At 40.3% G+C, this 23,805-nt stretch overlaps 2 protein-coding genes across 3 annotated transcripts in view; one reads left to right on the top strand and one right to left on the bottom strand.

Moving 5' to 3' along the window:
• LOC139948791 (rho GTPase-activating protein 23-like) overlaps nt 1–6,469 on the bottom strand; it is a 77,127-nt gene extending 70,658 nt beyond the window's left edge. For both annotated transcript variants that reach the window (XM_071947120.1, XM_071947121.1), the window contains exon 1: nt 6,280–6,469. The gene's annotated coding sequence lies outside the window, so the exon portion shown is untranslated. The remainder of the gene's footprint in view (nt 1–6,279) is intronic.
• Nucleotides 6,470–6,674: 205 nt separating this feature from the next.
• LOC139948792 (uncharacterized) lies at nt 6,675–22,058 on the top strand. The gene is made up of 14 exons (XM_071947124.1): nt 6,675–6,763; nt 7,537–7,767; nt 8,389–8,465; nt 8,996–9,036; nt 9,824–10,079; nt 10,746–10,988; nt 12,170–12,254; nt 13,368–13,495; nt 15,770–15,938; nt 17,173–17,363; nt 18,313–18,453; nt 18,991–19,577; nt 20,290–20,432; nt 21,701–22,058. Exons 2-14 carry the CDS (start codon nt 7,618–7,620, stop codon nt 21,908–21,910), a joined length of 2,421 nt encoding a protein of 806 aa, XP_071803225.1. The 5' UTR covers nt 6,675–6,763; nt 7,537–7,617; the 3' UTR covers nt 21,911–22,058.
• Nucleotides 22,059–23,805: the final 1,747 nt, after the last annotated feature.

Below are 23,805 nucleotides of genomic sequence, written 5' to 3'. Positions count from 1 at the left end.
GAATATGTTGATTCTGAAGGTTCAATGTCATGAAAGTACACTTTAAAAATACAGGATGACACGTGACTCGTGTTCCACTAATCAAATAAAAAGGGTCTACATGCGGTATGAATTAATAAAAACACTTCCCTTTTTTTAATACTTGTCAAATTTTTATGAGGTTTGGAATTGAACGATTAACGCTTTAAAGGGGGACTGTCAATGCCATCATGGTTGTATGTATCAGACATGTAGCTGTACCAATAAATATGAACTCTAACCCAGATACAGCACCTCCAGGCGTGCTGGTCACAATGTAATAATTACGCTGCTTTTGGTGGTGTGATGACCGGCACACGCAAGCAGTAACTGGGTTAGAGTTCATTCATTAGTCAATGTACAGCCGGCAATAGGCTGGCCTACTAAGATCATGACGACGGTACCCTCTGTAAAGGCAATGGACACTATTGGTAATTACTCAAAATAACTATTATCATGAAACCATACTTGGTGACGAGTAATGGGGAGAGGTTGATAGTATAAAACATTGTGAGAAACAGCTCCCTCTGAAGTATCGTAGTTTTCAAGAAAGAAGCAATTTTCAACGAATTTGATTTCAAGACCTCAGAATTAGATTTTGAAGTCTCGAAATCAAGCATCTGAAAGCACACAACTTCGTGTGACAAGGTTTTTTTTTTTCTTGCATTATTATCTCGCAACTTCGACGACCAATTGAGCTCAAATTTTTGAGATACACCAAGTGAGAAGTTTGGTGAGAAGACTGGTATTAGACAATTACCAATAGTGCCCAGTGTTTTTAAGTCTATTTTAAAGTATACTAAATCTTTAAAAGACAGCACTTGGAAAGACACTAGACTGCAGGGCTCGTTTTTGTGAGGACTGGGAGCTACAATATGTACTACAGGGTGCACCCCACTAAATAGGAGAAAACAGAGCGTCAAGCTCATTAATATTTTGTAGGCCCTGAAAATATTCTATATTAGACAGATTTGAGACCCCCCCAGAAGTGTTTACAGTGTAAAAATGTTGCCCAATTGTGACCTGGGGGTTGTTGACTTCCAGCTTGAGGTATTTTGGATGACATAGGCCCTGAAATAAATGGTTCTATTTGCTGAGAGGTGTAGGGACATTTTTCAAGATTGATGCTCGGACGTTTTGAAAATTAGACCTGTGAAGGGGTGTTTTTACTTGGAGGGAGAATAACTCGACGGGCCCAGGGACTCCCCATATAAAATTGTGCTATGGGAGATTATTTGGTGGGGTGCACCCTACACTGCTTGTAGATCCTGTAGTCTACGGTAGATAGGTGCTAAACTGGACGCTGGCCAGTACATGTAGTTTAGTCAGTAGTGGGCAACTCAAGCCCTGGCTTTGCTCTCATACACACTTTACCTTCAATTGATATTTAAAGGGGTGGTAGGGCCTAGGCCTAAAATACATAATTTGATCATCACTGTTAAAATTAATGGCAATGAAAATGTATTTGTTTACAGCAGCTTTTGATGGTGTAAAGCATTTTGAGAAGTGATGTGATGAAAAAAGATATCACAGCGTTTATCCCGAAAATGTTTAATCTTGGAAACCTTACCGACAACAACGCTTGTGTATGCCCAATTACAGATTATTCATCCTTTGTGGACATTATTGCTCTGACTTTTTGACGATCTCTTAACAACGTGACCGCTTTCGAAATGAAATTTTCACGGGTTACATTTAATTTACATTTTTTTCTTAAATATCGGGATTATAACAATCAAACGATTCCAAAAACCAAAGGTATACTTTCCCTTTAAAAACAAAATTTGAGAACGGATGAAACTGGGGCACTTCCATCCCTGAACAAATTATTGTTTCCGAACGCCCTGAAGACACATCTGATAAAATCATTTACACTCACAGCAATCTAAACAACCAACCCATCTGAAAAACAGTCCAGCACTCACATACCACCATGGAAAAACAGGATTTACTGATTATTGTAGAGTGAAATACAAGTAGTCTGGGCTTAAAACTTTGGGTTGAATCCCTTGGGGACAAGCAGGTGCATAATGTTTGCCAATTTGTTTTGTAGGGTTTCGGTTAGGAAGTCATTCCTGTACAAATACAGTCAAGTTCCATCTTTTGTTTTTGACTTGAAGTGGCAAATTAATACCGTCAGATTTTTAATTATTTTTATAACAACTTTGTGTTGAAACATTTCGAGGGGCACAATGTATTATAAGTTATCACACAAGCGCGAGTTGAATACGGAAAAATATAGCGCTTCTGCGTCCCATATACATTGAGGCCGAAGGCCGAGGATGATATGGGACGCAGATGCGCTATATTTTCCGTATTTCCACGAGCGCTTATGTGATAACGTATTTATCTTCAAGCAAACTTGGCGCGTGACCATAGAACACACAAGATGCAGGTAGTGATATTAGCCGTGCAGTATAGGTTTTTATCACCACTCCATTCTGCGAATCTGATTGGAGGATGAGCGCGTACTTGAAGATAAAAAGAAATTATGAAGTTCCAGGATTATGGAGGAATATAGTAATCGGAAGCTGCGACCTCACTTGACTATTCAATGTGGAAGCTGCAAGTCCTGTGACGTCACTTGACCTTTGTGGCTGCATCTGAATCAAGTGACTTTGGCTACAGCTATGGCTTTTGGCAACAGAGAGTAGGCAGTTTCAGTGAAGCTACATGTACGGCCCAAGTATCAATCGAGGTCAAGCGAGGTCGTGTCTACCAGTTACTGTACCACTTTGAAAATTGGAAATGTCTTTACAGCTTAACATTAAAAAGTGTTGAAAACATGTTTTGAACCTGTGCATGGTTTTTAATTTTGTTTTGGGCTTAAGTCATTAAGCTCAGAAGTTCATCCTGATTCAATTGAATTACAAGTAGGGCCTAAAGGCATAGAATTACATACACAGATGTCACAAAGGACATGGCCCCTGTTGCCCTTGTCTTGGCTTTGGTGCCCTTTCAAAAGTTTCCTACAGATTTGTCATTGAAAGTGCCCTTTTCCAAATGAAAAAACAGCATTGCCCTCTCAAAGATGAAATTCAAGGCCCAAACTTATGAGGATTCAAATAATTGCAACTTGATGCTTCTTTCATCTTAAAAACTGTAAGGTTCCATGAAAAGAAAGAAAAACTCTCTTAAATAAATTTTTAAAGAGATCGGTCTACATTTAGGTCACAAAACTGTATGCCAAAGTTCCGCCTGGACAGATGTTGCACTATCATGCTTGAGAAATATCCGCGTGTGTTTCAACATTCTAGCATCCTGTCTGTGACTCAAATGTCAGCTTTACAAATGTACATCCCGTACCACTACAGTGTGTAGATTGCAGAGTTAGAGTTCATGTAGTAAAAGTATAGTACATCTTAATTTGAGGTATTTCAGGAGGTAATTAGACATATGCCAAGGAGAAATAATTAAGGAGATAAGGGTTTTGAGACTCATTAGAGACAGCTTTCCTTCGGCCAGGCAGACTTGGCCTTGAGATGTGGACCGCTCCGAAGTGAAGCAGTACAAGTGTGGGTTAGTTAGACATTGGGTGTGAAATAGACCAATTAAGAACTACCTGAAAGGTTTTTCGAGTACCCCCTATAGGGCGATTGCACGCTTACTGACATTCCATTGAAAACGAAGTGCCTCCGGTGAAATTGGAACATCTTCTCCACGGTTCCCCTTCATTTTTATGAAATGAAGTGTACCCTTGAGTCTCCTGTCAGCCGGAGACACATTTACATGCGTCTGTCGGCATGCTTTTTTTAAAGGAATAGATGACAATGATCGTACAGAACTCAAGCATTTTAAAGGGACACGTTGCCTTGGATCGGACGAGTTGATCTTGAAAAGCATTTTGTAACCATTAGTTATAAAATGCACATGGTTGGAAAGATGTTTTAAAAGTAGAATACAATGATCCACACAAATATGCCTCGGTATTGCGTGGATTTCCTTTTGCTTTGCGAACTAACACGGTCGGCCATTTATGGGAGTAAAAAATTTGACTCCCATAAATGGCCGACCGTGTTAGTCGACAAGGTAAAAGGAAAACCACGCCATTTCGAAGCATATTTGTGTGAATCATTGTATTCTACTTTTAAAACATCTGTCTAACCATATGCATTTTATAGCAAACGGTTACATACACTTTTCAAAGACCAACTTGACCGGTCCAAGGCAACGTGTTCCTTTAAAAAAAGCCTTCATCAGCCAAAATGTTATTGCATACAGTAAAATAAGTGACAATGAACATGTTGTATGTGATCTATTTATTTCACATTTAATAGGGCCCTAAGTACTGGTAGTCACAAAAAGTTCTAATAAAAATTCAAACTTAGACTTTCAAGCTTGATGAGGCGTGGCCACTTAATCCCAGGAAAATTTCATTTTTAAGGTCAACTTGATCAACCTTTCACTAGTTCAGGTAATCACGTACGGTAGGCCTAACTCAGGATCCTTATGCGAGTTCTTTGTCAGGATAGCGTCTTTGAGGATGACTAACGTTAAATGACTACCATGGGCGGAGGAAGTGACGCTAATGAAGGGGGCATTACCAGGATCTTATGTGACGGGCCTTTGATTGCATTGACAGTGGCATTGACACTGACAGTGGCACTGACAATAGCAATTCCACAGGTCATGTTTTCATCACTAATGTACCTCTGAAGATTCTCAAATTCCTTTGCAAACCGAATAATCTCTACCATGCCCCTGGACAAACCTAGAGGGGCCACTCAAAATAGTCCAGTAGAAATTAAATTTCCTTCATAGAGGTGCCCTTCACTAGGGAAGAACTGCCTCACCCTTACTGGAATGAAGTCTCAGGCCTACATGGTACAAACCCATCAATTATTCCCCTTGGACTTAATACCAAAAGAGCTGCTGTTTACGTGTCAAAGCAGAAACATTGCTCTAAAACATTTCCTGATATAAAGTCAGAAAAGAGCAGGAAGATGGTACATATGATATGGTATTGCTGGTGTTAACCTTGCTCTTCCAGCAGCTCTTTGAAACTGGATCATACTTTAGAAAATTTTTACTTAAATGTTTTGGTTTGCTCGTTGTACTGCTTTAAATTTTATCCCACTAAGCCATTGCCTGGTTATCGTATGCTGGGCTAATGGAATAAAGTGAATTGATCTTCCAAGCTTAGCATGGGATATTTTTGTCTCCACGACCCGTCATGTAGATTTCCCTAGATTTAATTGCAAAGCCAACTTCCTGCGTTGAGAACATTGCATGTTGACAAATTTCAGAAGGATATGGCCTTGAAATATGTAAATTATGAAAGCAAAGCTGTTTGTTTTGCTTTTTCATGTTTGCACATATGAATGTTTTTTTAGTAAATACGTCGCTTTGGATTCACTTTTGCTTCGCACCTACTTTTGCATGGTGAAATATGAAGCATGAAGCAAATTTGTTTAAGAATTTGTTCTGATAAATGAATCTCAATCAAAGAAAAAACTGGGTGTTAGATGCTGTGTCAGACCACCACTTTTTGCTGGTATCTTTTGTTCAAAATAACACGGCGAATATTTCCGTTCGTTACTAAACTCGGGGTAAAAAACACTTTTTTACAATTAAATATACAACTCTTTCAGAAGTTTGAAAGTGATTTAGGTGCATATGACTCTTGTGGGTTGTACATATATTTAACGGTTGACTTATGTACAAATGATCTGTTAAAGTGCATTTAAAGTTGTTGTCGTGAGTTGTCGTGAGGAGTCGTGAGTTGTCAGTATTTAGTGCAACCGGTTTTTTATTCCAACAATAAATAAAATGCACCAACCAAGCTTGAATGGAAAAACTCAACTCAAGCAACTGCTCCAATAAAATCCGCACAAGCTTGGCATCATACTCTCATATCGAGTCCAGCCAGTATAAGACAAGAGTGAAAGTGAAAATAAATCATAATGCTTTGCCAACCAATCAACCTGAACCTGGAAATTAAATTGCATTAAAGGAGTTCAATTTTTCCTCGAGTGGAAAATTAAAGAATTTTGACCACAACAAACATTGTTCTTATCACCTGCAAGGAAGGAAGAGCAATACCGTAAATACTAAGTAGATGCAGAACGAACTAGAGTGCAAGTAAATATATTGGCGATCGTTCATGCACCAATAAACATGATAAACACACATTTTTATGCAGACTATTTTTCGTACACAGACAGTGCGTGAAGCTGTCGTGCGTACAGTTAATTCCAAGTCAAAAAGTGTAAAGCCGTCGAAGCAGTGTGAAAAAACAGTGTTTTTATCTGGGGTTCTCACCTATTGTTTAAGACTACCATCCCTTGTAGTCCACAAAGAAGTACGCCAATAATCTTTGCTGTCCTATGTTTATCCTCATCTTCCTAAGTTGTGGTTATTTCGTTGTCATTTTGCAGAAATATGTCGATTAAGTTTCCAAACAGACAAAACGAAAAGCTAAACAGACGCCATATTGAGCTTAAAGGGTCGCTCAAGCGTCACGCCTCGTCTAATTGTAAACATAGAGGGCGGCATTTACTTCGCGCGGACGCGTCCTTTAGTTCTATAAATAGAATATAATTATTTCAAAATCAATCGTAAAGTATGAAGCACGCCCTCTCTTGGTCAAGCGATGCTCGTCTGATACCCTTGAATATTTGCTGTTTGCTGTGCCATAAATACAACTGAAGCGTCGGGCACAATACTTTACAATAACTATAGAAACGTGACGCCATATATCGAAACTTTATGAAAATTTGCACAAACATGAAAGGAAACGTACGAAGTGAGTTGTTGAATTCAAGATTTTTGTAATGGAAACTTTATTTTTGAATCTTTATCCAATCCAGTATTAAACCATTTGGCTGTTTTTACTGATTAGGTCAAGTGAAAATATTATAAATATTGAGAATGAGAATATTATGATGAGAATGAGATGAGACTATTTTTATTTAAAAAGTTAACATAAACATGGAGGAATAAATAATAATTTATTCCTCCATGGTATTTATTGACTCAATAGACCGATTGCGCTACCAATGTTTACATGTGATCTTGTGACCTATCTATGGGTGTAGAAAAACACAACTACACAGTAAAGACTGTAAATAACATTATTGTTTTGACTGGTGCCCCACTGAATTTGTCTTGGTAAAGAAATTTCTCAAGCATTTTTTTTCTGCATATATTATGTATGAAAAGACTTTAGAGCCCTACGGCAGCTCAGAGCTGTATATACTCCCCCAGGGAGCTCAGACAGATTAAAGAGATGTTAATGGCCCAATGACCAGGGGTGGATTTCACAAAGGTAGTCCTAACTTAGGACTAGTCCTAGGCAATGCTAAGAGATAGGACCAGTCCTAAGTTAGGATGAGTCACTGGTCCTAACTTAGGACCAGTCCTATCTCTTAGCATTGCTTAGGACTGGTCCTAAGTTAGGACTACCTTTGTGAAATCTACCCCAGGGCACTAATGTAAAGTGCATTGATACAATTATTGTGAAATGCGCTATATAGAAATTTGTTGTTGTTGTAATGCATTTCTTTGTTGGCATCATAGATCTGTTGGTGAGATAATGAAGTTACCGATGAGACTTTCAGAAAACCATCGCTAACAACAGTTGCACACCCTTTCACCGAAATGGCTCGGAGTGTGTCCTGGCGTCGGACTGTTAGCGACAACTTGTCATGGCGTCAGGATCAGGCCCAGTCTGCCACCATCTATATTCTGAGGGAAACTGGACCAACTGGGTTCCTCTTGAAGGAAGAAGGAGAAACCAAGAAATTTAAGGTGAACTTTGGGGCTAACCTTGGATAATTTTGTGAAGTTTTTCTTTCTTGTTTTCTAATTTTGTTTATTTATTTATTTAATTTTTACAACCTCCTGATGTTGTGTACTTATTTTTGCTATGTTCTTGCTGTATTTTATCTGCATAAATTAAAATCAAATCAATTAAAGGCAGTGGACACTGTTGGTAATTGTCAAAGACTAGCCTTCATAGTTGGTGTATCTCAACATATGCATAAAATAACAAACCTGTGAAAATTTGAGCTCAATCGGTAATCGAAGTTGCGAGATAATGTAAGAAAAATAACCCTCGTCACACAAAGTTGTGTGCGTTTAGATGGCTGATTTCAAGACCTCAAGTTCTAAATCTGAGGTCTCAAAATCAAACTCGTAGAAAATTACTTCTTTCTCGAAAACTATGGCACTGCAGAGGGAGCCGTTTCTCACAATGTTTTATACCACCAACCTCTCCCCATTACTCGTCACCAAGAAAGGTTTTATGCCAATAATTATTTTGAGTGGTTACCAATAGTGTCCACTGCCTTTAATATTTGTTTTCTTTCTTTGGTGTTTCTCTTCATTCTTCGTCCCAGTTGTGGTTTATTACTCTCTTGATCTTTTCAGGTATTTCTTGGTGATCCTCATAGCTGCACTTGTCCAGTGTTTAAGAAGGAGAGAGATCTTTGCAAACACATATGCTGGTAAATATCCACTATTGACCATACACTTTCCCACACCCACCCAACCTGAACCCCCCCCCCCCCAACAAATAAATAGTGACTCATAAATAACAGCTAAACGAATCTATAAGAAATATATTAATAATACAATGAAAAAAGAAAATAACAACAAATAAAGTTAATTTTCAAACGAACAAATAGTAAAATTTAAAACAAGTAATTAAATAAAATAACCTAACAACATCAGAAACAAACAAATAACCAAACAGTCAAATAAACAAACAAAACAAACAATACTAATATAAATAGTTATATTAAAATCAACTGACAAAACGAGAATTATAAAATGGATAGTCAAACAAACTAACTTAATATATGTACAATCAAATAGCTAGATAAAATAAATGAAAATTAGAATTTGAAAATAAAATGTCCATAAATAAAATAAAAGAGAGTTGAGCCATTCATCTGGAAGTTTACTCCCTTAGAATATTTTGATATTGTTATGTCCTGATTTTCCTAACACAATTTTTAATTTTATTTTTATTAAGGGTCTTATTGAAGAAGTTCAGAGTTCCAAGACAAAATCCAAGTAAGTAGAAATTCAAATTGCTGTAGAGCTGCTTACCACAAAAACTAGCTAAGCACATAACAATTTTGCTCAAAGACGAAGGTTACCAGCCAAAATACCATATCATGCATACTGTATGTGTCCAGGGGTGGATTTCACAAAGAGTTAAGACTAGTCCTATCTCGAGTTAGGACTAGCCATGCGTTTTTTATATCTCCTAGGACTAGTCATAAGTTTGGACTAGTCCTAACTCTTTGTGAAATGGACCCCAGTTTCCTTCTAAAACTTGCTCAGCGGAACATTTCTAAGCAACACTGTTTGCTCAGAGATTTTTACATAGGGCCCAGCTCTTACCTTCTTTCTGCTAAGCAAAATTGGATGGGAAGACAGATGAACAGTACACAATGACATTGTATGTTGGTCAAAACCGGAAAGCACAATTGTTTTGTGATTTGCTAATTTATTGTGACTTTGAAGCACCTCTATGAAATTGTTTTCAAAAATCAGAAAATCCTCGTTTAAGATTCCATTACAGGAAAGCTCTATTAAAGAAACAGGCTCAAATATAACTTCATTTTTTTTCTTGCAACTCACACCTGTTATCTCCATGTAATTCCTTATCAAATAGTGGACTTTATTGGATCATGCACAAACCAGTAGGGCTGCTGGCTGCCCCAGGCAGATTAATTGCTCATACATAGAACCACTTGGTGAAAAGGAAATAACTTCCCAAGTTTTTGTGGCCGAACTTTTGTTTTCCCGTAATGTCTTAAAAATTTTGGCTTAGGATTTTTTTATTTTAATTCAGTTACATACCAGTTGGGTCTCGTGGAGCGAGAAATAAATGAAATCCTGCGTGGCATCAAACAGCGAAGTCGGCAGAGTGGTCGGGTACCAGACCATCGCTCTACGCAAAACCATAAGCCATCTGCTAGTGCTTCCTCAGCCTCCAACCAATCAGATGGGCGGGAGGTTTTAGCGCAGAGGGAGATCACGGAGGACGACGTGTGTCCAATCTGCCAGGATGAACTGCTGAATGCACGGGAACCAGTGACTTACTGCAGGTATGTGTGTCTGACCCCTATGTATACAATCATGATTATTACTTGTTACAACGGCTGGACCAGTCTATTTTAGACTTCAAGCCTCACTTTGGCGCCATGGTATTGTAGGAGTACAACAAAATATGGAGTACCATTTTTGGACAATGTTTGTTTGTTGAGAAGATCTTCCCATCAAGGGAACTTGGCAAACTCACAAGGGGATATAAACACCAAGCTGGCAACAGCCAATCTCTCTTTATACGAATATTGGTTTAACGACTATGATTATGAATTGCACAAATCAATATGACAAGGTATGCGGTAACACCATGTAAAGTTTCAAATCCTACTGCACAAATCAAGAAATAGTCCTTGTGAAATCAGCAGTTAGCTTAGTAGTATTCGAACCCACAACCTTGTGATTGCTAGTCCTGCAATCTAACCACTGGACCAATGTGTTGTACTGTTGACGTTATAATAATGATAATAATGAAAAACATTTATATAGCGCCAAATCCATTAAAAATGCTCCCAGGCGCTTTACAACAAGAACATTTTTAACCACAAAAACAAAATAATTAAAAGGTCCAAAATAAGATCCATAAAATTTGATCATAAAACAATAAAGATACATGTACAAGTAAAAAGATGAATATATAATCAATCAAACACATCACATTCATGTAGATATGGCTGTGCCAAGAGCATCCACATCAAGTGTATGAAGGTGTGGGCGGAACATCAGAAGTCCACGGGGGAGACCTTAATACGCTGTCCACTCTGCCGGGAGGACTTTGGCCAGTTGCAGCAGCTGCAGGCCGAGTACCGCACCGCCTCGCTGCAGAAAACACGGTCGGAGCGACTAGATGTCCACGGGGGCGTCTGCTGTCAGCACTGCAACAAGTCACCGATTCAAGGCAAATGCTACAGGTGAGTGAGACTGTGGTGACTCTGGCTACGGCTGTTGCTATGTGCCTCCTATATGCCTCAATGCATGTTGTCTTGACGATCAAGCCACAGTCACCTTATATGGACCTACAGTTTTGTGATATCAATTTGACCAAAACTATCCAACATGTAACAAACTCCTTTTCAAACCTTCTCCAACTTTTGTGAAGTGTTTATTTTGGGTTGAACTTATTGACTTGAGCTGTTTTGTGTCTGTGAACTCCCGATTAACGTGACCTATATGGTCCATAAAACTTAAATTGAGAAGGGGGACTTTGTGTACCCCCTCTCCTCCCCCCCATGTAACCACGTCATTTCTAAGTTGATTGAATATTGTACCTCAGAAAATCTTACATTTGCTCAAATCAAACAGTAGACAGTTCCTTAAAATATAACGCATGTTTTCTATGCAAGATCTCTAACTTTAGTGCACCCTGTCCAACTTGTACAACAAGCTGTGTATACTGCGCATTTGCTTGGTGTTGTTATGTACACTTTCACAGCAATGGTATCTGAACCATTTCAGCACAGCAGAGGGTACAGTTTTTTGTGTTATGTTGTTGTTTTAATACGAACTATTAAACAGGCATTGAGGGGCACAGCAATCCTCTGGTAAGGGGCACTTCCAGGGTGAAAAAATAGTTTGTATTGGAACCTTGTTGAGGGCACCACAGCAAAAGGACAGGGCACCACGGCAATTGCTGTGTGTGGGTGTCGTGGGTTCTATCTTAAAAAACATATTTTTCCTTAGTGTCTGTTTATTGCTTTATTATTCATTTGTTGTATTATCTGCATTGCTATTGTTCTTTTTAAAGCGCTGTGGTCTAAATGAAATGGCGCTATATAAAAAACCCATTGTATTTGTTGTATATTGCCTGAACTAAGGGTGCGTTCGAATAGCCTTCCTGTGTCGACCCAACGGTGCTCACTCGGGTGAGCCCCTGACAAAAGCTAATCGAACGATCAATCACCCTCTCGTAGTGACGTCATGCACCTGGGGCCAGCCCCAAGTGACCCATTCCACAAGCAGGGCACTTGGGGCTGACCAGGGTGAGCCCCTGGAATGACGTTAAAGCTATTCGAGCGTAACCGGGGGCAGACCGGGGTCGACTCGGGGAAGCTAATCGAACGCACTCTAAGTATGATTGATTTCATTCCTGCAGATGCACAGATTGTTTTGACTTCTGTTTATGCCACGCTTGCTTCATCATCAACATCCATACGCAGCACTCCTTCAAATTTAGACAGGTAATGTTCCCTGTATTCACAATGACAAAGATCATTCAGTTTACATTTCATAAACAGGAACCCAACTATTTTCCATTTAAAGGATTGATGATAATCAGTTAAAAAAAAAAAGTGTTTAAAAAACTTTGGGTTGAACACAGAAAAATTTACTATGCGGTACTTGAAGCTATGGCCTGGAGGTTAATGTGCTGGTGCTCTACAAACTGAGCTATCTCTCTATTTTGTCAATATCTTTAAAGACCTACTTGAACGAAAATGTCAAGTCGTAAACTTTGCTGAAATTCACATAAAACGTTTTCAAAGAATAGGGAAATCGAGTCATACGACTATAAAAAGATTTCAATTGTGTAAAAAAAACAATCATTTTGAATGCCCTTATCCAGCGCTTTTCTGAGAGATTTGCGAAAAGCCCTGTTACGTAATCACTCTCAAAACGTCATCTCTGGGAGCTCCAATTTGTAAAGCCGCTTTGTTGCAGCGTGGAGGCATAACAAAGCAAGCTCCCAGAGATGACGTCAGCGACATTGTCCTTTGACGCACACTCTCAACGGCAGAAGTGTTTTTAGTTTTAATTACGAAAAATTCAGAAGTGTACACATATCAAAATTACATTAAAATGGTGAACAAGTGCATTATAAACAAGTTAAAATACCATTTCCGTTGAAAACATTCCGCCCAGGTAGCTGTTTAAGATCTTTCCCAGTCAGTTTCCCTTGTGGTGTATTACTTGATATTTGAAATAAAAAATCGCAAACCCTTAAGGCGATCCCTCTAATCCCTTCTAACAAAGATATTGACAAAATACAGAAATCACCAAACATTAGGGCTTAAGATAGCTCAGTTAATCCCGAGGTTGCAGGTTTAAGTCCGGATATAGTAAATTTTTCTTTATTCAACCCAAAATTATTTAAAATAATATCTTCAATAAATTTTTACCAACCAATATTGATGACATTTTTCACCATTATGTCTTGAAGGGTGTGTCTAAAATTGAATAGAAAGGAATTGAACATCATTTCTAAGACCAATAATTTTCCTGCAAATCTCTTTGTCAGTTAATATTTACAATGGCCTTGTATTTATTTTTTCTTGTCCAATGTTTTCGGTTTATAGAAAATTAATCAAAGATGGCGGCCAGCACAGCGTGGATCAGGCACCGCTCTCCCCCAAGCAGTCATGGATGACCTTCTGGCTCGGGATATATCAGACAATGATTATGACCTCCTCCTACAACTTGACAGGTACAATAAAAAACCCAATCTCTTCATCAAGATGGCCGAGCGGATAAGAGCACCGAACTCAAGCTCTGGTGTTTTTTGATCAGCAGAGTATGGGCTTGATTTTCCATTAATAAATACCTTGGACGGTTTCAAGTCTCTGATTGGTCAAAACCCGGTCACGTGTGAGAGTGTTAACGGTGGTATAAAGACCGGCTTTGGAAAATACCAAATAAGTGGCCACTTAATCAGCATACATTGTGTAAACCTTGCGCGTTGCACTGTATCGCACGCTTATTTATATCCCTGTTAGTTTCATTGCAACTTCGCGCACTTACGCGTACGCACGCTGAAAATGTATCAATTTTGAGTGCGCGCGTGTAATATGTGCGCGCGCACTAAAAACTGACGCCGAGTTCATGCGCGCGTTTTAATGCACAAGGAACAGCTATCGTCCAATCATTTGCCTCCCATGACCCAAGTGAAGGTGCTGAACAGATCATTATTACAAAGAGTCACTGGTCTCAAAGATCAGTAATGTGATTAACGCACAAAAGAGATGGGAACCATCAAAAGCTCAAATATGGCCCCTGAACATGTCTGGAAGTATTGCCGAGAGAAAAGTCACAAAATTTGGACAATTTTAGCCGTTTAATTCGCTAAAAAAAGTATTTATTAATGGGAATAACAGTGTTCGTATCCGGTCTTCACTGCGTGGTAATGACCTTGGTTGGTGGCTGGCGCTGTTAACAGACCTCGCCTCCGGCTCGGTCCGTTAACAGCGCCAGCCACCAACCCGGTCATTACCACGCAGTGAAGACCGGATACTCGCACTGTTATTCCCTAATTGTGACACTTATATTCTTTAGCAAGAAACTAAAGGCCAAGTCACACTGCAGCGATAACCAAAACGATAACGATCTCGACGCAAGGAGAACGCATTATATTGGTTGAAATGCTCCACGCAGAATATACGTCCACGCTCATTCAACCAATCCAGGGCCTGTATTGTTGACATACTCGTTGACGTTCTCGTTAACGCGGCCTGTGTGACCGGGCCTTTAACCATTATTTATGCATCCTTTGGATGGGACGTAAAGCCGTTGGTCCTGTGTGTTAAGCAGTCTGGTGTTGTGTCATGTAAGTAAAAGAACCAAGTACATTACACTTAATCAAAAAGAAAAGGGGTTCGCCCTGGTGTTCTTGGTCTGATCGGCAGCATGTTGCACCACAGCACCTTGCAAACCATTACATGATGCTACATGTATGAGGTACATTATCTTCAAGTGCGCGCTAATCCTCCAATCAGATTCGCAGAATGGAGTGGTGATCAAAACCTATATTGCACGGCTAATATTACTACCATGCGTCTTGTGTGTTCTATGTCACGCACCAAGTTTGCTTGAAGATATACGTTATCACACGCGCGCTCATGGAAATAAGGAAAATATAACGCGTCTGCGTCCCATATCCAACTCGGCCGGACGCAGAAGCGCTATATTTTTCCGTATTCCACTCGCGCTTGTGTGATAACTTATATTATAATACATGTAGGTCTCCACATACCTTACAGGACAAAATACAGAGCACTTTGATATGCCATAGGGTTGTGATAAAGTGCTATAAGAACCTATTATTGTTATCAAGATAAACCAGAGGAAATGCAGGGTTTGCCCTTAACGTTTTCAGTGACTTGCCAGCAGGACAGCTTGTCACTTCACTAGTTTGTCAGCTTTTTCACTTGTCCATACTTCATATTAAATTCCTTGCAGCCGATTTCACAAAACGCTAGGATTAATCCTATCTCGAGTTAGGACGAGAAACCCGTCCTAACTTAGGATGGGTTAAATGTGTCCTATGGTTGTGGATACAGAACTTAACTCCTTATAAGTCCTAAGATTAATCCTACGTTAGGAAGACTTTTGTTGAAATTGACGGCTGATGCTTTTCAGCATTGACTTGGCCAGCTAGACCTCCTAGAGTGAATTGTGACTGGTCCAAAGGTGTTTCAAGTAGTATTTGGCCATCGGACCACTGATAAGGGAGAATGCTTGAATGGTTTGCCTTACAAAATCAGATCATATATGCAAGCATGATATTTGGTTCTTGGAGAAAAGGAGGAAAAATTTATTGAGTACAAGCAACGACTTGTTTGTACTCAAAGAGAATGCCAAAGCAAAATAAAACATCATTATAAAGACTTGATCAAAAGATCAAGGACATATACTTCCCAGAATGTTTGCAGCATCAAATTTGCTTTGAAAATCTTATAGTTGTCAATGCTAATTTTTTCACCAGCCAAACCGCCAATCAGCCGAGCAACATCCCTGAGAAGGTGATCAAGAGTTTCCCGACGGAGACGGTTCGGCAGGGAAGCTCTCTGATGAATCCTGGGATGCAATGCCGCATCTGCCTACGAGGCTACAGTATTAGTCAGGTGCTGAGACGCCTACCATGCAAACACAAGGTAAAAGCAGTCAGGGAAGATGACCTTAAAACAACTCATGAGTCGGTGCCGTGGTGGTGTGTTGTGGGCGAGTGGTTAAAGAGCACCAAACTTAAGCTTTTGTAATTTTGATCAGCAGAGTGCGGGTTTTGAGTCCTGGTCGTTTCACCATGATACTTTACCATAATTGCTTTGTCCTTCGGGTGGGACATCAGCTGAAGGTCCCATGTCGAGGATTGGTAGTGCGGGTAAAAGAACCCATAACACTTGGCATGGAAGACTAGGGGGAAACCCTGGTGATTTGGTTCACATGGCAAGCACCCTTGTTTACAGGTTTCCTCAGGCTTGTGAGCTACAGTGAATAAGTTCACTTGTAAGGCATCCTTGTTTTAATTACCAGAAATATATAATGATAACGGTCACAAAAACATTGTTACAGCAGGGGCGGATTGCACCAAGCGGTCTTAAACCAGTCTATGCGCTATAGCCGGCTAACTTGAGACGCGCTTAGACAGTCTTTAATCATAGACCAATTGCAATAGCGCGGTCTATAATTATAGCCAGTCTTAAATCTTAAGCCTGCTCTGAGCTGGCTATAATCGGTCTTTGTTTTGGTTTTTAAAGATGGCGCTGCATTTCTTAGTTGTAGATGATTTGATACAAAGAGCTCTAGGATGAGATTGTATTTTAGAAATAGATTACACCCATGGGAGGCATTATGATGATGATCAAGGTGATTGTATCGTAAATGTATGTTCCCAAAAGTAAAAATGATACAACTCACAGATATGACATCCGATGATTTAAACCAAAGCAATAAGAACAATGTTGTACCGCCAGTGCCTGCAGAGTGCTAAGTATTATATAGGACATTTGTTCGTATTTCATTACTTTTCGCGGACTTATCTAAGACTGGCTTATTGCAACAGGCTTAATGACTGACTAAGTTAAGACCGTCTAAGGCAGATAGCCGGCTATAACTGACTGGTCTTAGACTGCTGACTAAGACTGTTTTATTGCAATCCGCCCCTGGTTTACAACGTTCAGATTTAAGAAACTGTACTTTTCATTCAGCTTGTAGTTATTGTGTGGCGTCACACACACAGACAGAGGTACAGTCAATACCTGTCATGCCTGGTCTAATTGTAGTATCTTTGGTGGACATTCTTTCAAACTTCCATTCAAAAAGAAACGTACGTCTTTCCACATCTTGATAAAGTATGATTGACATTTGATTTTGTTCTTGTTCTTGAAGTTCCATGCATCATGCATAGATCCATGGCTCCTTCATCAACATCCTACGTGCCCCGTGGACGGAAGCATCGTCTGGACACCAAACCAAGAAACAACTTCAACCAGTCAGAGTCAACGCGTCAAAGAATCAACCAATGGGGTTGCTGCATCGGAGATCCCTGGGATCGGGGTGACGGCCGTCAGACTAGGGAGGTTTGTCTTCTTTTTCGTTGTTTGTTTTACTAACAGCACCAAAATCTAGCAAGCTAGTCCTAATGTTGAAACCAATCAAGAACTCACTTCACGGTAGTGAAAGAGTAGGTGTTTCTTGCTCAAAAAACAAACACCCTTCGCTTCAGGTTTCCTCATGCTTATGAGATACAGTGATTTAGTTCACTTTGAAGGTTTTTTTTTTCTTCACAGAACTCAGGAAAGTACTGGGGCCGATTTCACAAAGAGTTACGATTTGCAAATAAATCGTAGTTGCTTAGTAAAGTGTAATGTCACAAATACAAATCATTATGGTGATACTGACAACTCATCTTACAATGAATCTTAGTGCTTTGTGAATTCTAGCCCAGAGTATACGTCGGTGTATATGGGTAAAACCAAGATGAATATACTTTATCCCAGGTGCAAATTTAACATCTATTAGATTATTGACTTGCTGTATTTTTTATTTTGAAATGAATTTTGGGGTTGAACAAAGAATTGACTAGAGTGGTATTCGAACCAACGACCTCAGGATTAACGTGCCGGCGCTCTACCAACTGAGCTATCTAGCCCTATATTGGCGGTGTCCCTATTTTGTCAATAACTTTGTTCGGGGGTGCCAGTCAGAAGCCATACAACCGTTAACTGCCGTGTAGCCAGGGATCACACCCAAATTACGATACAACCTGGGAAGCGGCAGCCACGGGATCATTTTAAGGGGATGCAACTTTTTGTTTCAGATATCAATGTAAACCACAAGGAAAACTGACTGGGTAAATTTTGTAATGATTTTTGGGGTTGAACAAAGAATTGACTAGAGTGGGATTCGAACCAACGACCTCCGGATTAACGTGCCGGCGCTCTTATCTTACCAACTGAGCTATCTAGCCCCATGTTGGCAATGTCCCCATTTTGTCAATATCTTTTTTTTTAAATTATTTTGTCACAGATCTGGTGATGCGGGGAGCAGGGGTAGGCTCCGAGGAAGACTTGGAGTTGTTGAGAGGGCCCCTAATGAAGATGTGGAGGGATTAGCTTCAACTTTTGCCCTGACTGGTCTTGGCATCACTTCCAGGAAACAGCCACAGAGGTAAAACTCAGTCCAATATAACCTGGTTATTCAGGGCCCAATTTCATGGCTCTGCTTACCGCCGAATTCTATGCTTACAATCGCTATTGTCGGATAACTGTGCATGCTCCGAATTTCTGCGCTAGTTTGTAAAGCAAAGAATGCCTAAAAACATGGAGTATGCTTATGCTCAAGCATAAGAGGCTGACTAAAAAGGGACACAACCAACATCATAAATTATCACACAAGCGCGAGTGGAATACGGAAAAATATAGCGCTTCTGCGTCCCATATCCAACGAGGCCGAAAATGCATGACTAACCCATGAAATACGCTTAACATAAGCTCTGAATTCCCACCTTTCCTAAGCACTGATTCTTTGTTACTAAGAGCCATGAAATTGGACCCAGTTTTCTAAGACGTAGTGCAATTGGTTGCCTCCAGGTTGCCTGTAAAAATTGCCCTGTGTGACACGGCCTATAGAGGTTTCCATTCTAGACATTACAAAGTACAATGAAGGAGTACAAAAATGTATTTGTTTTGATTGATTTGTATCCAGTGCTTCAAGTAGTTCTGGAGAGAGGCAGAGAAGACCGTCACTCTCAAGGAGATTTAGCAATCAGGGCCAGAGCGTCAATAGCGGAGGCATTGATAACGGCGCTGGGTTGACGTTAGACTTTGATGCGATACGTGCAACAGCAATTGCTAACACTGAGTGGGAACCCCAACATCCGCATCTTCACGACCAGTCTGGAGGGACTTCTTACCTCCGAACTCATCAGCAGCATGCCTCATCCTCTTTGCAACAAGATGAGGACATTTCAGAACTATCTGGTAGCTTTGAAGATAAGACGAGCCATGTTCCCATGAGACTTGAGAAGCTGACGCTGCCGGAGGCGGTGGAAGCACAAGCTAGACAACCTCCTCCGAGGGCTACATCCCATAGGAAACCACCTCTCCCATCCCAGCCCCTCGTTGACCGCTCCAGTGCCCCATCAATTCCCCTCCGACGGGAGAGTGTTATGACCCCAATTGGGAACAGCCGACAGCAGAGTAGCAGTGCTCCTAGTCTGGGCAATAGGACTGTTCCATTAGAAATAGAGGGGGTGCCGTCATCGTCAAGTGGAAGACCACCATTACCTACAGGTAGGGTATACTTATCCACTCCCTCAAAATGCATATTTTTTTCGTGGGGGAAGACCCTTCCAATATTGTTAACCAATCGTGATTTTTCTCCATTCGAATCAATGTAACCAAAGTGAGGCTGGAAGGTAGGAAAATAGTCTGGCTCCTTGTTGGTATAAAAGGGATCGGTATACATAAGTGCTAATAGATACAGGAAACCTGACATGTTATGACACAATAACGGGACATTTGGAGTGGAAAAGGCAGTCTTGTTTATGTGAAATCATAGACTGTTGCCTCAAAGAACATTGACAAAAACCTACCTCCAAGCCATGGGTACATGCATGTTTTAAAAAGAAGCCATGTGGGATTTAATAAGTACTCGGGACCAGTTTGCTTGTCATTTCACTAGTTTGACAATTTTTGTATGATTTTGGCTTGAACAAAGAAAAATTGACTAGAATTTCAACCCAAAATCATTTATAAAATGTACCCAGTCAGTTTCCCTTGTGGTTTATTATTTGAATTTTTGTACGAGTTCAATTTTCAAATGAAATGGTGATGCCTTCCAAAACCGATCTAGTCAACCAGACCACTAGTTTTGGTTGGTCCTTTAGGTATTTTAACTAGCGTTTGTCCAGTGGACCACGTTTAAGTGAGAACGCTGATATGGAAACAGAGTTTTATTTGCAGAGACCAATATTTTTTTCAAACTTTTAATCCCATCAATTAGGGGGATCGCCAGGCTCGATGAGAGACAGGGGACGCCAGAGCCACGTCCGATCTAGTCCCTCGACTCGTAGAGCCAGAAGCACCAGTATAGAGAGGAGTAGTTCGAGAGACAGACTGAATCCTCCAAACACCGACAAGCAACAGGTAGGAGAACCAAATTTAATAATAATAATAACATAGTCTTATATAGCGCACATATCTACCAAACAAGGTACTCAAGGCGCTGAGTATATACAAACTTTCAGAAAGATAGGTTATTGCAGTGATGAGTTCTGAGACCCAGTTAGTTAGCACCTTATAATGGTTTACAAGGTGCTACGGCGCACACAGCAGCCACAGCCAGGAACACCGGGGCGAACCCCTTCTCTTTTTGATAAGTGCACTGGGTTCATTTACATGCGCTACACAACACATGGGACCAACGGCTTTACGTCCCATCCGAATTTAGGACTCGTATGAATTGATCACTGCCAAATTCCAACATGGCTGATGAAGCAAACAGCCGCAGTCATGGGCAAAGTCACCTTTGACTGCAGATAGATCACCATAAACTCTGTCGCATAGCGGCAATCAGGGCATCACTTTCACTTCATACAGCTGAACAACTCATTCATACATTCATCTCATCAAGACTGGACTTCTGCAACAGTCTACTTACAGGACTCCCTCAGCAATCACTGAACCGTCTTCAAAAAGTCCAAAACGCATCTGCCGGCTTACTCACCAGGACAAAAATCTTCCGATCACAAAACACCCATTTTATATAATCTCCACTGGCTTCCTGTTAAACATAGAATACAATTCAAAATCTTGCTTCTCACATTCAAGGCCCTCCATGGGTTAGCACCTTGCTGCATTACAGATCTTCTACAGCAACATAACATCAGACCAGGCCTTAGATCGCCATCAGCATCACACATACTCTCTGTTCCCAAAACTTGTCAGGCAAGTTACGGAGACCGTGCTTTTTCCAGCTGCGCACCGCGTCACTGGGACTCCTTGCTGAGCTGAGGGACACACCTGATGATCTGTTAACATTATAACACAACCTTAAGTCTCATCTGTTCAATTTGTAAGCTTGCTAGCATCTGGCGCCTTTGAATGGTAATATTCCAGATACTGTGCGCCTTATAAATTGTTTGTTATTATACTCCAACATACCAGCTGAAACCAACAGCCATAGCTGAAGCTAGTCAGCTCAGTGCTTTGGCCTGCCTCAGCAAATTCTCAAGTCATTCTGTTTTTATTTCAATGCATATTTAGTTTTCCGCAAAGTTTTGCTTTGAAAAATGTCCATGTAAAATACAATCATTACTTGCTCAACTTGTTCAAAAAACAAATGACTTAGTGTTTTTTATAAATTCAAATGTAGTAAAATGTTTATCTTTCAAAACTGTTTCTCTGTACCACAGTTTCTTGAAGGCCTTTTCCTGGGGTCTGCGCCTATTTCAGAGCAAGGTCAATCAATGTCAACTAGTGGTATAAGGCAGGTAAAAGGTCAACGCACATCTCAGCTGAGGTCGAGGGTCAACCAAGGCCACAATGGGGTTCAAGCTGAGAGAGACAAGCAGCTCGATGCAGGGGTTTCTGGGAACGCAATAAGTTCACAATCACAGTGGTAGCCTGAACGTCTGACATCACATTTGAATAACGCCAGATACCTGCCTGGCAGAATGTTACCAGATGTACCTTTGACCTCGTTTTTATGCAAAATTTTATGCAAAAAATGTGTTCTGCAATTTATTTGAGATTTTTTATACGAAAGTGTTGTATAAATTAAACAAATAAACTGATGTTTTTAAAAAGTCCTTGTCATGAACTGCCTTGCTTATTACTTGTCTTAAACAAAATATACAAAGTGTGGACCTGAGCACAAAAGATGACCACATAATGTATGGACTTTAAACACTCTGTGGACTTACACATGTCCACACAGTTATATTAACAGCGTTGATCAAGGAATATAATAAGAGTACAAGTGTTGACCTGAGAACAAAAGAGGTCCACATAATGTAAGGACTTGGAACACTATGTGGACTTACACATGCCCACACAGTGTTATTTAGTGTTGAGGAATATGGTTTGATTTAAGTGTACAAAACAAAGAAATACCACACAGTGACTGCAACACAGAGTTGTGTGTGTGTGTCGTTTTGAACAGGCACTTTCATGCAGGTGTGAAGCAACCAGCAGGCATGCAACTGCCCATTGAAAAAAAAGAGGAACATTTTCAAAGGCACAACGCAAGTGCGGAGTGAGGCAGCCGAAATGCCACGGGACACAAGACCCACAATGGTACCCTAGAAAATGTTGAGGTTTAATTATGCTCTAAGGTGCATTGTGAGCATGTACTAGGCTTATTTTACATTATTGTAGTTGTACCTTGTACAGGCATGTACTAGGCTATAAAAAATATACACGGCAGTTTGCGGTTTAATGGCTTCTGACAGGCACCCCCCGAACAAAGATATTGACAAAATTGGGAGACCACCAACATAGGGCTAGATAGCTCAGTTGGTAGAGCGCCGGCACGTTAATCCGGAGGTCGTTGGTTCAAATCCCGCTCTAGTCAATTTTTCTTTGTTCAATCCTAAAATCATTTAAAAATGTACCCAGTCAGTTTCCCTTGTGGTTTATTATTTGATATATATATATATATATATATATATAAAGGACTATATATATAGGGCTAGATAGCTCAGTTGGTAGAGCGCCGGCACGTTAAACCGGAGGTCGTTGGTTCAAATCCCGCTCTAGTCAATTTTTCTTTGTTCAATCCTAAAAAAATCATTTAAAAATGTACCCAGTCAGTTTCCCTTGTGGTTTATTATTTGATATCTGATATAAAAAGTCGCATCCCCTTAAAGGTGATCCCCTGTCTGCCGCTTCCCAGGTTGTATCGTTACCCGGGTGTGATCCCTGGCTACACGGCAGTTTGCGGTTTAATGGCTTCTGACAGGCACCCCCTGAACAAAGATATTGACAAAACTGGGAGACCACCAACATAGGGCTAGATAGCTCAGTTGGTAGAGCGCCGGCACGTTAAACCGGAGGTCGTTGGTTCAAATCCCGCTCTAGTCAATTTTTCTTTGTTCAATCCTAAAAAAATCATTTAAAAATGTACCCAGTCAGTTTCCCTTGTGGTTTATTATTTGATATCTGATATAAAAAGTCGCATCCCCTTAAGGTGATCCCCTGTCTGCCGCTTCCCAGGTTGTATCGTTACCCGGGTGTGATCCCTGGCTACACGGCAGTTTGCGGTTTAATGGCTTCTGACAGGCACCCCCTGAACAAAGATATTGACAAAACTGGGAGACCACCAACATAGGGCTAGATAGCTCAGTTGGTAGAGCGCCGGCACGTTAAACCGGAGGTCGTTGGTTCAAATCCCGCTCTAGTCAATTTTTCTTTGTTCAATCCTAAAAAAATCATTTAAAAATGTACCCAGTCAGTTTCCCTTGTGGTTTATTATTTGATATCTGATATAAAAAGTCGCATCCCCTTAAGGTGATCCCCT

This window comes from Asterias amurensis, chromosome 16, assembly GCF_032118995.1.
Source record: "Asterias amurensis chromosome 16, ASM3211899v1".
Taxonomy (NCBI): domain Eukaryota; kingdom Metazoa; phylum Echinodermata; class Asteroidea; order Forcipulatida; family Asteriidae; genus Asterias; species Asterias amurensis.
This window is presented reverse-complemented; position numbering and strand designations above follow the sequence as displayed.